Raw genomic sequence first — 14,540 nt, 5'->3', positions numbered from 1 at the left:
AAAGCTGGAATTCACCCACTGCCAGACGAAGTTGAAGCTAATAACAAATTTCCAATACCAAATTCTTTACAAAAAGCATTGAGAATTTTTAGGACTCATTAATTTTTAGAGACGTTTCATTCCACAATTGCACAGAAATTCTATTTCCTCTAACTGAATTATTAAAGAATAGGAAAAAGAAAAATGAAGCTATAGCTTTAAAAGGTGAAGAATTACAGGCCTTTCATTGCATAAAAGGAAAACTTTGTGAAGAAACACTTTTGAGTCATCCGGTTCCTGAAGCAAAATTATCATTAGTAGTTGATGTTGGAATCGGTGGAGTTTTACAACAGTTTCATTGTGGTTCTTGGCCACCATTATCATTCTTTTCAAAGAAATTCAAGGCACCAGAAACGAAACACAGTGTTTTCGGCTGAGAATTATTGGCAGCTTACTTGTTAACTAAATACTTCAGACATCTTCTTGAAGGTAGGTCATTTACATTATTTACTGACCATAAACCATTGACACATGCACTAAAAAATTCTTCTGAAAAATATTCTCCCAAATAAATTAGACACCTTGATTATATTTCACAGTATACTGTGGATATACAGTATATGAAGGGTGTTGAAAATGGATCTTTTCACTTTGACCGGCAGATTTTAAAAATAATTTCTTTGTAACTAAACACTTTTAAACTTCGTATGCTGGTAGAATGTGTCGCATAAAACATCTTTTTCTCTTGGCTTTCTTGAGAAAATTCTGTATTTTGTAAGCTATTTCTTGTTTAATTTCTTGTATTTCGGCAATTTCAACCAATTAATGATGTCTTTTGAGGTGAATACAATTACTGCTGTTGCTTGCAACAAGTTCAAGAACAGCTTCCAGTGGTACGTGTATTTGTTTACATTTGAAGAAGATCGTCACTTTCCGTAAAATTTTTATTTTTTTATATATGTGGGGTTAGGGTGAGGGTTAAGGTTAGGGTTAGGTGTGATATTTCTACTGGTATTTCTAGACCATTTGTGCCTGAAAGACATAGAAAAGTTGTTTTTTCTACCTTACATAATTTATCTTATCCTGGTATTGGAGCTTCATTAAAATTAATATCGAGTCAATTTGTTTGGCCCAGCATGAATAAGGATATTCGTTCTTGGGTTCAATCGTGTATGCAGTGCCAAGAAGCAAAAGTGAATCATCACATTAAAGCACCATTAGGTACTTTTGCAAATTCTGATGTTCCTTCTTTTACAAGTAAATTACAAAATATTAAAAGTTTCCTCCCTTCTGATATCAATTCTTGGACTCATGTATTTATATGTTATGATGCTAGTCATCATTCACTGAATTATAAATACACTGGACCTTTTAAAGTTTTGTCAATTAAAGATAAAACTATAACTTTGGATATGCATGGTAAGAAACAGATTATCAGTTTAGACAGATTTAAAAACACTGAATAGAAGGCAGAGGTGATGGGAGTTGCAGAGAGCAAGCTCATCATTCAAGCCCATGGGTTGACACAAAACATCGGATGGAAGGCAGAGGCGATGGGAGTTGCAGAGAGTAAGCTCATCATTCAAGCACCATTCAACCGTGGGTTGATGTCAGTGCTGCCTGACTGGTTCCCAGTGCCAGTGACACGTAATAAGCACCATTCAAGTGTGGATCAATGTCAGTGCCACCTGACTGGCTCCCTATGCCAGTGACAAGTAAAAAGCATGTAAAAAGCTGTAGAAACCTTGCCAGGTGAGATTGGAACCTGGTATGGCCTCCTGGCTTGCCAATCCCCAGTCAAACCGTCCAATCCATGACAGCATAGAAAATGAACATTCAACAATGATGATGATGATGTATTTGTATCTATATAGATAGATCGATAGATAGACAGATACACATGTGATTAATCTATAATAGTGGTTAATATATTCTTAAGGTCAAATTTGAATCACTCATAAGAACTTCTAGCCTCCATCGCTAAGTCAGTTCCAAACCAAATTCCATTCAGTTTTTTTTTCGTAATAATGGTCCATCCAAATCTACATTTGGATATAAATAATTGAAATTTCATCATCATCATCATCATCGTTCATTAGAAAAAAAGTTAGGTCAAAATATTTGAGGTGAAAATGAGAAAGTCAAGTGAAAAATTGATTTTGAATCAAAATATTTGAATTATTTTTAAAGAAATTGACTTTCAAAGAATGTGCTCAATGAGATGAATTTTTTGTGAGGAACTCATTAAAAGATATTAGCCACAAAACAGTGGTGTGGCTTTAAATGACCAAAAATATGTTAAGTAACCCCCCAAATTGACTTTAAATCAAAATATGTGAATTATTTTAAAAGGGAATTATACAAAAGTTGTGTTAGAATGAAAGTGCTCTATGATAGGAATGTTACAGTGAAAATATTGTCAATAAATATTAGCAATAAAACAAATGACAAAAACAAAAGGTGATTATTTTTAACGAATTAAAATATTTCTGTAATTTTAAGATATTTAGCATTATAGAAGATGGTAGATGATGTCAGGGTTTGCTTAAGGGTACAGCTTAACTGAAATTAAAAAGGTACACACTTTGATTCTCTGTAGTGGCTTGTGAGGCCATTCTTCTTTCTGTGTGTCTTTCAAGGGTATTTACCTCATCTGCTAAGCTGTTTTCACAGCAATTCTATATTCAGGTTTGTTTTATTTTCTGCAAAAATATCACCTCATTTGGTACCTCAAAGTTTGTCTCTCAAAATATATCATTCACCCATGGCAGTCAGCATTTCTAGGATTCATCACAAATTCAGTTATTTTCAATTTAAGTTGATATTTTGGAATTTGAAATTTCTTTGTATTAAGCAGGTGTATGCATCTTGGGAAGTCATCTGGGAGCGAGAGGTGGAGTTACCGTGATGGTTCAGAAAAATCTGGATCTTGCAATACAGATGATCTTCCTGGATCCGGAAGGTAAGTCACTGGTTTTGGACGTGAAAGACTGTGAAGGACATACTTTCAGGCTAGTTGCTGTCTATGCATCATCATAATGGACATCATGACCATGATGTTTATTATGATGATGCTCATGATGATGATGATGATGATGATGAAGATGAAGATGGTGATGATGATGGTGATTATCATAGTGATGATGATGATGTTGATAATTTTATAATGATGAAGCTGATGATAATGAATGTGCTGACAATGGTAATGATGCTGATGATGGGTAAAGGTTTTATTGTTTTATTTCTGTAAATTTTCACAAGTAGTATTTTTGAAAATTTATGTCTCAAAGAGAAAATTTTAGAAAAATATGATGTATGTATGTCTGTGTTTGTCCCCCCCCCCCAACATCGCTTGACAACCGATGTTGGTGTGTTTACATCCCCGTAACTTAGCAGTTCAGCAAAGAGACTGATAGAATAACTACTAGGCTTACAAAGACTAAGTCCTGGGGTCGATTTGCTTGACTAAAGGCGCTGCTCCAGCATGGCTGCAGTCAAATGACTGAAACAAGTAAAAGAGTAAAAGAGTAAAGAGTAAAAAATAAATAAATACCTTTCTCTGCCATGATTTCAACAGGTATTTTTACTCTGCAAAATGAAAAGAAAATAATTAGGAAAAAACATCGTTAAGGCATTGAATACATCATTTGTACTCAAAGTTGTTTTTCACTCCCTCTCTCTCATATTATTTCTCTTTCTCACAGTTAAGGGAGAGATGAAAATCCTTCCCCTAGTTATTTGAAACAACATCCTAACACCTCCAATATCCACCTGCATCCAATTCTTCAAGTGGTTCACGCACATCCGTGCAAGTGAAGAATACTGCTTACAACATGCCTCCAACCATAATGTCTACAGAATGACTTGTGGATTCGGATTACTCGGTCAAATGTAATGCCTGTCTATTCACATTGTTTTGAATCGATGCCATTATCACATGGCTTAACCCTTTTGTTACCGTATTTATTTTGAGATGCTCTGTGTTTCTTTCAATTACTTTAAGTATAACAAAGAATTTAGTAAAATAACTTAGTTATCATTAAGCTAGTGTTAGGAACATAAACTGTGACTAAGGTTTGGTGGAAAATTTTAATTCAAAACTTATGAAAACAAGACATTTGTACTACAGAGCCAGAGAGGTTTCAGCCAGGTTGGTAATGAAAGGGTTTTAAACATTGTGATAATGTGATTATTTTTTTAGCATGACATTGTAGGGCAGGTGTTCTAGGGGCTGGATCTTGCCAGTTTAAATATAAAACATGTTATATGTTTGGGCCAGATATGGCCAGTTTAAACGCTAAAAGGTTAATTGTCAACATTGTGCAAGGTAATAAGGTTTACATGTGTTTGGGAGAAAGTACAAAAGATATTTTCACATTTAACAAAGTCAGCTGAATAACTTGTTAGCCAAACGTGATAGAAAATGAATGCACAAATGCCTGTGTTTATAAAATCAACATGTTTACCAATTGACAATGGTTGACAGCAAGCAAAAACACAGTACATTTTTTAAGCTGGTAGGAGTTATTGTCATGGAATGTGCAAACAAGGGGCTCTGTATGATTTTGCTCAAAATGCAAGTGAGTCTGCAGTGTGTCTACCATCAGCAAGTGAAGTCTGCATATGTGTGCAGTAGGTTCAGAGAAAGATGTGCAGCAGTTGGACAGTCTTTTCCCAGTGTGTTTTCTGCCAACAACACCTTGGTCTTGAACCACATAATACGGCAATGGTGATTGGTCAATTGCTTCGTTGGGGTTGTGGTACTCCTGTCACAATGCCAGTCACCGTGACTCCTGCTAAAATGTGGAAAGCAAAGAAACCAAACCTGTTGCTGTTTTTTTTCGTTTCGTTTTTTAACAGACTAATGTACAACTTTTGGATTACAACTGGCCAATCAACAAGGCTCAGCAAATTCTCAACAAGCCATTCTTTGGTGCCTTACCAATGCATTACATAAAGAATCTTCAAAGTTGAATATAATCAGAAAGGAGTGAGTTGCCTTAGTCACAGGATGGTTTACCAATCTATATTAATCATCCTATAAAGGCTGTTATGTCTGTCTGTCTGTACCCTTTTCATGGTGAAAAGGCTGGACCAATGGTCACAATGTTTTTCAAAATTACCAAGGAGGTAATCAGGAAGGATTTTAATGAAAAAAATTTTGTATGCATAAAGCTGTGTAATGCTTTATTAAATTTTCCTTGGTTCCATGTCATTATGACCTGGAAACAGTAATCAGGAATTGGTAGGACTACCAGGAAAGCTGCCACAATAAAACGTAAGAGACAATCTAACAGTGAATACAGACAAGCCCAATAGAATAAGGATACTGAGGGTCATAGAATTCCCCGTGATACAGAAGTAAGAGCATCAGAACATGGCAGGGATACGCTAGCTTGCCAAATAACACAGAGGAATCCTCAAGTTAGAGCTTCAGAACACGTGAAAGATAATGCCTTGGTTAGCATTTCCCTCGCTGGATATGACAATGAGTGGATTACAGATTGACAGCGATTCAGGAAAACTTTATCGAGAGTAATATTCCATTATCATACCATTCTCACTACTGCGGAAGCTTGGGTGATTACCTATGCCCACATTGTTATTGAAAGCACTGGCCAGCAGAACCACTTTCCCTCTGTTACAAAATGGTAAAGTTCAGCTGGAACCCATTCTGAATTTGTTGGCAGACAGTGTGTCATTATGGAATGATAACAATTTCATAACAAATATTCGAGAGTTTAATAATGCACACAGATTCGTTGTGTTGTTGATTTAATCTCACATTTAAGATCCAAGGTAAAGTATATCACGCCATTCGAAGTTTAATGCCAGAAGCCAGTCAAGTGCCATCATTCGCACAGCTGTACTTCTTTGATACACACTACAAGAATCAGATGAAACATGAATGATTTGCAGGCAGATATATTCATGACACTACAAGGTTATATTCAGCAAGTAAATCCATGTTTAGCATCATTTCAAGATGCTGTAGAACTTTCGATAACTGAAGTTATTTCAATCCTTCTACACCGTGACAAAAAGCTCAAACCATCCAAGGCTCACTGTTGCCGGAACAACTTGTCTATGAATCCAGAGGAGGCTGCATTGGTTCCGGATGATATCAAGAACCCTCTAGATGTAATCATACACTGTCATAATGGACATGTTCAGTGAATAAACTCTATCCACTGATCATACGATCCACTGCATTATGTTCTGCTACTACCGGAGGGATTAGATGGTTGACAGGTCAATATGAAGATATCAAATGGACAAACATTAACAGTGATGAATTTTTACGTTTACCAACTGCAGGTAAGAACTGTGTGTGTGGGATGGCTTGTGTTTCAGGTGTTAGAGGTAGTGGTGTCGATGCAGTGTTTGTTTGGGTTGTATTTGTTTTTGTTCTTTTTACTTCTTTTGTGGATGAAGATTGTTCTCATTTGTCCATATGCATGTTTGTCTTTCTGTTCCTTTTCTGCTTTTTTTTTTTTTTGTGATTTTAACTCCCTCTCCTCATCTTGATCCAACTCTCCATCTGTGTGTCAATCAGTTTCACATCGGGAAGTGGAACATGTCTGGGGGCTGAGAAGTGTCTGAGAGAACTAAGTATCAGTATGGTTGGTATTGGTGGTGCCATGGCTGAACCTGCTGATGGTGATGCTGCTGTTGTCACTGGAGATCTGGTGGCCGTTGTTGGTGTAGGGAGGAGAGGTGTCCGTCTCGCTTTTTCTTTCAGTCTATGGCAGAAGGCTTTTAAATGATTAGTTGGAAAACAAATGTGGCACTTTGCTTTCCTTCCATCCACCTTGACTGGAATAATGCTGCCTCCAGGAAGATGGATCTGGTGTGAGATGAGATCCACATTCTTTTGGGTCATGAGGAGTTCTATCATCATCCTAGACCAGTTCTCTTTTTTGGTCTGATAAGCTTTGGAGATTTTCAGGTTTTCCTTGATACCTATCATAAATGCAGCAATTAGCCAAGGAATGGCTATTTTTTATGGTATATGTTGATTAATGGATATGGTCAGTCTCTGGCCGCAGTAGAAAAGAACCAACAACAGCTCCTCACTTTTGTAGGGTTTTATAGAGCAAGACTTAGTTTCCGCCTCAGTGCGAAATCAGACCTCCACCATTCCACAGACCCTTCCTCTCTGTATATATTCCTTTAGATTCTAGAAGAAACCTAAAGCTTTTTGTATTTGAACCTCTGTGGTGCTTTCTACTCTCTTTGATTTTAATCTGATTGTACAGTACGTCACTTGGAAACATATTGTATCCTGGATAGCCTGAAAGGGAGTATTTAGCTTTACAGCTAGTCCTTCTCTCTTAACTACCTGTCTGGCATTTATAACTTTCTCTTCTCTTCAGAGAATCTGATTCTGTGAAGAGACATCTTGGTGGCATAAGCGAAGAAAGGTTTAGAGCCATTCCAAGGCATTGCACCAGCCTGTTCTTCAACTCTTTCATCACTTTTGTTGTTGCTTTCGCTGCAGCCAATGTTGTTGTTGTTATCACCCCTGCTATTGTTGTTGGTGGTAGTGGTGGTGGTGGTGATGCTGTTGTTGTTGCTGTTGCTGCTGTTGCTAATGCTTTTGCATCATGCTTCACTTTGCTCACCGTTCACATCTCCGCAGTTGCCACTTTGACTTTGAACTATGTTTTTGGAAACAGAGCTGCCAACTTTCCAAAGAACCCCCAAGAAATCCTTCTCACAAGAAATTTGCCCTGTTGTCTTCCCTATTCCTTTTTGAACCAAAATACAGCTGTCGTCTGTCTTTTCACAAAGCATACCATTGCTCGTCGCTCTTTCACTCTCTCTTATGAACGTCTTGAGACACTCCTTACTCTCTCCCCCTCTCTCACATATGAGCATCACTGTGTTTTGATGTGCCTTCTCCTTGAAGATGGGGAAAGCTCAAACAACTCCAGATAGGAAAGCAAAATTAATTGAGCCATCCCTCTGGGGGACAAACAGGAAAATAAAACTCACCACTAGATAGCAACCAGCCTGTCGTCCGTGATGGCACAAGGACTGAAGGGTGCAAATACACTTAAATATGTTCCTCCTTGCAAAATCAACAGAGTGATGTTGAGCAAGGCTTGATAGGCTGATGGCCTTAATAATAATAATAATAATAATAATAATAATAATAATAATAATAAATAATAATAATAATATGACTATAAGACCGACTCAGCCTTATAATAATAACATCATTATAAATAGTAATAATTGTGAAACTACAGTAGTGAACTAATAAATAATAAGATAGGGATTATAGTAGTAAAAGTGAAATGATAATAGTGAATGAGTAAATAATCACCCAGATTGATAATTAGCCAGAATGGTTAACAGATGGAGTTGTGAAACCATCGAGTCATCGACAACTAAACTAGCAACCCCACTAAACTTACTTGATGAGCACGGTGGATTTTTGACACCCTGTGGAAGTAAAAACAAAACCCAGCAAAGGGGTTTACATATAGTGGAATGATAAAATAAAAAGTACTAGCTGACATATCTGGTAATTCCCGGGAAAGCAGGCTTATCCCTTGGTTCCGTTCTCATAACTGTTTCACTAATCCAGTAACAGCAATACAAAGTATGTAGCCCTTAAAACGGTTTTGTGCATTTACAGAGAATACCGAACTGTCTTACACAGGATCTTGTTTTTAGGAATTCCCAATAAGTTACGAATGCCCAAATTGTGAAGTCAGCTATGTAATAATTAGTAACCCGATAGTAAGAGTTCAAATAAAGTAGCCCTGAAAGGGACTTTATTGCATTCCCAGAATATATAGAACTTGGGAAGAAATACTAATACGGTATGTATACTAAAATTGTGAAACATGTTACGTAATAAGAGGTATGAGATAATAACACTTCAAAGTATATAACTCTGAAAAGGGCTTTTGTGCGTTCCCAGAGAATATTACCCTCAGCGGTACTAGTGTTGGTATATTCGTGAATAAATCACTAACCGAAATAAGTGGATTTATTGTTTAGGAAAATACTATTTACTTGTTTAAGGGTTGCACTGGATAAATTGAGAAAATAACTAAAATAGTTCAAATACTAAGAAATAAGCATACTGAAGATGAATGGGTTATTTCCCTTGGTGGTTATTTTCGAGAAGGAATGGGTTATTTCCCTTGGAAGCATTATGGACTTGGATGACAGATGAATTTGTGTGTAGCACAACAGCAGCTGTTCAACATAATTCAACAAGTCAGCAATACTGAGACCCTGAACAAATGTATGCAGATTGGTTTCATTTCTCGGTGAGCACATCCATGCCTGTAGAGTTTATCGCAAACTGATAGCATCCCCTCCACTGGTAGCACTACCAGGCCAAAGACATCTGGAAATTATCCACAATGGTCCCCGACTGGAAAGTCCTTTGGAATAGACTTGCCAGTTCATCTTCACTGACACCTAGGGTCCCCCGGAGGACATCATCACACTTCCCTGCTACTAATCCTCTGTAAATATCTGAAGTGGAAGATCAACCTATCCTATTGCCTGAGGACAGAGCAGGCCTGATGACATTCTAAGTGTCAGGCGCCCATTCTTGGCCTATCCTTTACCCATTTCCATCAAAGAGACAAGCTATGGAAAGACGTGTCTCACAAACAGTCCATACATGTTCACCTTCTAGAAATCGCAGCAGACGGTGCAATCTGAGTGTGTGTCTGCACATCAAAAGCCATGGCATGCTTAAGCTGCCACACAGAGGGAGTTGGCAGCAAACTGACCACTTGACCATTGGAACATATCACTCCTACAAGAAAATAAACAGAAGTTCCAATCTGATCCAACGAGAACTGAGGTAAGTGCGACGGTCAGACAATAAATATTAACAGAGGCGACATACGCATTTGTCACCTCTGCTCGACCTTTCAGGGACAGCTTCCACTATGCCCATTTCTGGGTAAGACAGGTCACCCTGTTCATCACCTTTTCCCAATTCTGGAGTTCGGTAACATACCAGATCCCAAGCAGTTTAAGTGGTCCATCAGCCCAGCGTCCGACGGCATCGATCTGCCTCTCCAGGTGCCCAATCATGATCCCACTGACTTGCTGGCATTGGTTTTAGCCCCTGCAACTAACTCATATTCCTTTACAATGGGGCTGACTGTTTCTACTTTGGAGGCATCCAACACTATGACGATGATATAACTTGCATATGCACCCCCACTTAGTCCAATTTTGAAAGGGAGGTCTCTTGACTGTTCCAACTTCCACAGTAGTGGTTTGAGAGCCAGCTCGTACAGAAGAGGTGACAGTGAGCAGCCCTGATGGACCGAACAAGCGATCCTAAATGGTTCAGATAGGTGGCAGGTGCTGCTGTGCATTGCAGCAATCCAGCATCTGAAAATGAGTCAAAAACTGGCTGTTTTAAGGATGGCTTCCAAGTTGTGATGGTCTACTCTATTGAAAGCTTTTGACTGATCTAAATTGATCAGGTTTTACAGGAACTAGCTTTAATTCCATCTCTCTCTACAATGTATCACATAAGGTGGAGATTGTCATGGATAGACCTACTCAAGATTGTGTACATTTGTGCCTCCCCGACGAGACTAACAATGACAAGTGCCAACTTTTTCACAAATAACTTGACCAAAATCTTAAACTCTGTGTTTAGCAGAGTTATGGCCTAAAATTCCCTAGTATGTCCCCATTGTCGGCATCCTTTCCCAGTAGTATTACCACACCCTGGCTAAGGGCACTAGGAATTCTTCCGTTCGGCTGCCAGTTATTGTAGACATCTGGCAAGAGGCTTCCAAATAAATCTTGCATGTAAACATAGAATTCGTGGTGCAAACCATCCAAACCACATGATTTGCAACTGTGCAATAGCTCACCACTTCCTGTATTTCAGAGGCTGTAATCAGCTTTCTGCAGAATCTACTGTTCGTCACTGAGAGCGGTGGTAGACCATCCAAGTACAAAATAAAGTTCGCTACTGTCGTCAACCCATCATGCTCTCCAAACAGCCATGCAAAGTGCTGCTGGAAAGCCACAGACATCTGCTCAGAATCAAATAGCACGTATTTATCCTCATCCGTCAAAGACTCGATTGTGGGTTTTTTTCCACATTCTGTCTCCACAGTTCGGGCCCATGGAATAGCTTTAGTTCTTTCGTGTTTTAGTGCATAGACCTCAGCTCTGATAATGCACCCTTCATGTTTTGGCTCAAAGAAATGGTCAAGGGCCATTCTTGCTGGGAGAAGGGTAACTCTAAACCCTCCATCAATCACGTCAGATGGAGGGTTTAGTGTTATCCTTCTCCCATCTCTTTTTACAATTTTTCTTGCCAATTTTAATTCTTCTTCATCTATTGAAATTTTCCATATTTCCCACTGCAGATGCAAAAGACCCAGAGGCGATATTTGCATTTTTTATGTTTCATTTGTTTTGTATTGTTGTTGCTGTTGTTCTCATAGTTGACACTGAAAGTTTTGACGTTGCTTAGAGGTGAAACATTTTTTATAATATATAACGAAATTATTGTATACAGTGCTCAGGTGCACCACAACTTGTCAAAAGTGCGTATAAAGCATCTGCAGTAAGGTACAAATGTCTGGGAAGTGAACAGTGTATGAGTCAGATACATGCTTGCGTGTTTATGGAGGGGAGAAAATCAGGTGTAGTATTGGCGAATCTCAGGAAGCATGGAAGTTTTGAAGGATGCAGTGCTCCGACAACTAACAACTGATGCTGGCAGTTTGTTCCATGCTTCAGCAACTCTTAGCGTGAAAAAATATTTCCGAAAGTCATGGGAGCTGTGCTGTTTTCTGACTTTGTAAACATGTCCATGGGTGTTAGATGGGTGGAGTTTGAAAAGGTGCTCAGAATTAGTTTCTTCCTCATGTCATTAAGTCTAGGTCATTCAATATTCATATTCTAAGTTCTTTCCTCATTCTCATTTTTTCCCGACTAGGAATGCATTCCTTTCTCGAAAATTATGATGGCTTCTTTATCAGCCATCTTGAAATAACTACAGAAAATTGCGATATATTTGTTTCTGCTGAAGGCGGTTAAAATTCAAACATTATTGAAGCACACGTCCTGCAAAACAGCAGGTGCTTCAACACAAAAATACTTTCTACACAGTTCAGACAATCTCAGAAATGTAACGGTAACAAAGGTATTGAAAAGACGGGGCTTTAGAAGGCCAGCTTTTCAACTTATAGAGCACCAAATTTCCATGTCTTCACAGTATGGCTGCGGCAACAACAGCAGCAGCAGCAATAGTAACAACAACAACAACAAATAAAAACTCGGATTTTGTGAATTTTCCGAAGCCCTCTCCCCACCCCCTTGGAAAAGATTTTACTCACGAAATTCTTTATAATTGTATTCTATGCCCTTTGAATGGTATTTTTTTTAATAAAATTTCATTAAAAAATCCCCATTTTCCAAAAAGTTACGAAGGAAAAGCTCGGATGTTGTGAATTTTCCGAAGTCCTCTCCTCACCCTCCCGTTGCTTTGCGCGCATTTTTTTTTCCATATTCGTTTCCTACACTTTGCTTTACATCCATTCCAGTATTTTTTTTTATTTTCATTTCTGGGGCAAGATGTAAACATTAATCAATTTTTCTTTTAATCTAGGGACAAGGGGCCAGCCGATTAGACCTACAACAATACGCAACTGGCACTTAATTTATCGATCCCGAAAGGATGAAAGGCAGGGTCGACCTCGGAGAAACTTGAACTCAGAACATAAAGACAAACGAAATACTGCTAAGCATTTCGCCCGACGTGCTAACGATTTTGCCAGCTTGCTGCCTTATGAGTGACAATAAAATTAAGGCAGAAAATGAATAGCTGTAAAAAGAAGATGACGTAACGTGTAAATATATTTCCGTGATCAAGGGCGGCGAGCTGGCAGAAACGTTAGATCCTTTTGGGGTCGATTAAATAAGTACCAGTTACGCACTGGGGTCGATATAATCGACTTAATCTGTTTGTCTGTCCTTGTTTGTCCCCTCTGTGTTTAGCCCCTTGTGGGTAGTAAAGAAATATATATTTCCGTGATCAACAAACATTACAGAGTAACCTTTTACTAAAGCGGCTTCAATTAATAGAAAACCTGTTGGGAAATCTTGGATAAATAATTCCCACGTTTTCGATGATACCAAATTATTCCGATTTCGCTAAAAACCACATGGCACTTCAAACTTCGAACTTGTCCCTCCCACCCTGCATTTATCAATGTATACAGGTTTTGTATATGTGTGTGTATATGTATGAAATGTATACTATATCTGTGTGTATGTATGTATGGTGTATTACATCAATTAATATAGAACCGAAAGAAAAATAAAATCTGTTTATTCAGAGATTCTCTCAAACCAAATCCAAACAAGTTTCCACATACCTTTTCGATTGCTTCTCACTACAACTCCTGTTTCAAACCTAGCCCGGATTTGCTATATTTTCATTCTACTGGGGCGGCGGTCATTTGCCACAAAACTCCATCGTCTTCAATATTCTTTTCCACTCTAGGCACAAGGCCCGAAACTTTTTGTGGGGAGGCCAGTCTATTAGATCAATCCCAGGATGCAACTGGTACTTAATTTATCGACCCCGAAAGGATGAAAGGCAAAGACTTTGGTGGAATTTGAACTCAGAAAGTAAAGACAGATGAAATACCACTAAGTATTTCGCTTGTCCTTCTAGGGTGTGGCCTATATGAGGAGATTTGGCTGCCATTTCGAGCTTGACACGCGTTCAAACTTTCAACATAATTTTATGGAATCCACATGAAAAAAAAGTCACAGGAAAACGGTGGGGGTTTTGTCCGTTGGGGGGATTATCCTAGGGGGAGGGAACATAAATTATTTGTGACTTTATTACCGGTCACCAGTTTATGACCAGAAAAACATGGCATACCTACACATGTGCCCCTTCGTCGGTTTTGTTTCTTCATAACTTTCAGAAGCTGTAGATTCGCTTGAAGAGAGAAAATATCGATGGCTTTGCAGACATACATAATGACACACATCACACATACCTACAAAACTTGGAAATTCGCGCGCGTGCACACACACAGACACACAGACACACACACATTCTGAAAACGGAGAAGAAACAACAAATCCACGTAGTTATAATGTAGTGAAAAGCATTGAAAGCGATTTTGTGAAATATTTGTAAAGCAATGGAGAGATGTAAAACGAAAACTTACCTCGTAACAACTCTGAGTAAAACTGAAACTTGAATAATCTTTATCTAATCGTTTTTAAGCTGTCGTTTGGTTTAACAACAACTTTGTATGACATCAATGGTTTTCCCAGAAAAAACACTTACCCTCTGCCCTCTTTTATACAATTTATTTTCCAAGAAAACTTTGTGATAGAAGTTTATCATTATCTTCCGAGAAAAACCACTTCCCCTCTGCCCTCTTTTACACAATTTATTTTCCAAGAAAACTTTGTGATAAAGTTTTATTATTATCTAAAACAGACGACATAAAAAAAAAAACAACTTTTCAAAAGAAGAAAAGCTGGAGATAGTTTTTTTTATAGGAAATGAAGTCGAATGT

The 14,540-nt window shown here is 38.2% G+C and overlaps 1 protein-coding gene across 1 annotated transcript in view; it reads right to left on the bottom strand.

The window, feature by feature from the left end:
* Positions 1-14,318, bottom strand: part of LOC115232391 — a 51,634-nt gene extending 37,316 nt beyond the window's left edge. Inside the window, exons 1-2 of the mRNA XM_029802251.2 lie at positions 14,184-14,318; positions 3,533-3,567 (exon numbers count right to left, since the gene is read on the bottom strand). Of these exons, the coding sequence (XP_029658111.1) occupies positions 3,533-3,545 (13 nt within the window). The 5' untranslated portion in view covers positions 3,546-3,567; positions 14,184-14,318. The remainder of the gene's footprint in view (positions 1-3,532; positions 3,568-14,183) is intronic.
* Between the last annotated feature and the right edge of the window lie 222 nt (positions 14,319-14,540).

This window comes from Octopus sinensis, linkage group LG1, assembly GCF_006345805.1.
Source record: "Octopus sinensis linkage group LG1, ASM634580v1, whole genome shotgun sequence".
In the NCBI taxonomy this organism is placed as follows: Eukaryota; Metazoa; Mollusca; class Cephalopoda; order Octopoda; family Octopodidae; genus Octopus; species Octopus sinensis.
Note: the sequence above shows the minus strand (reverse complement) of the source record. Positions and strands in the feature narration are given on the sequence as shown.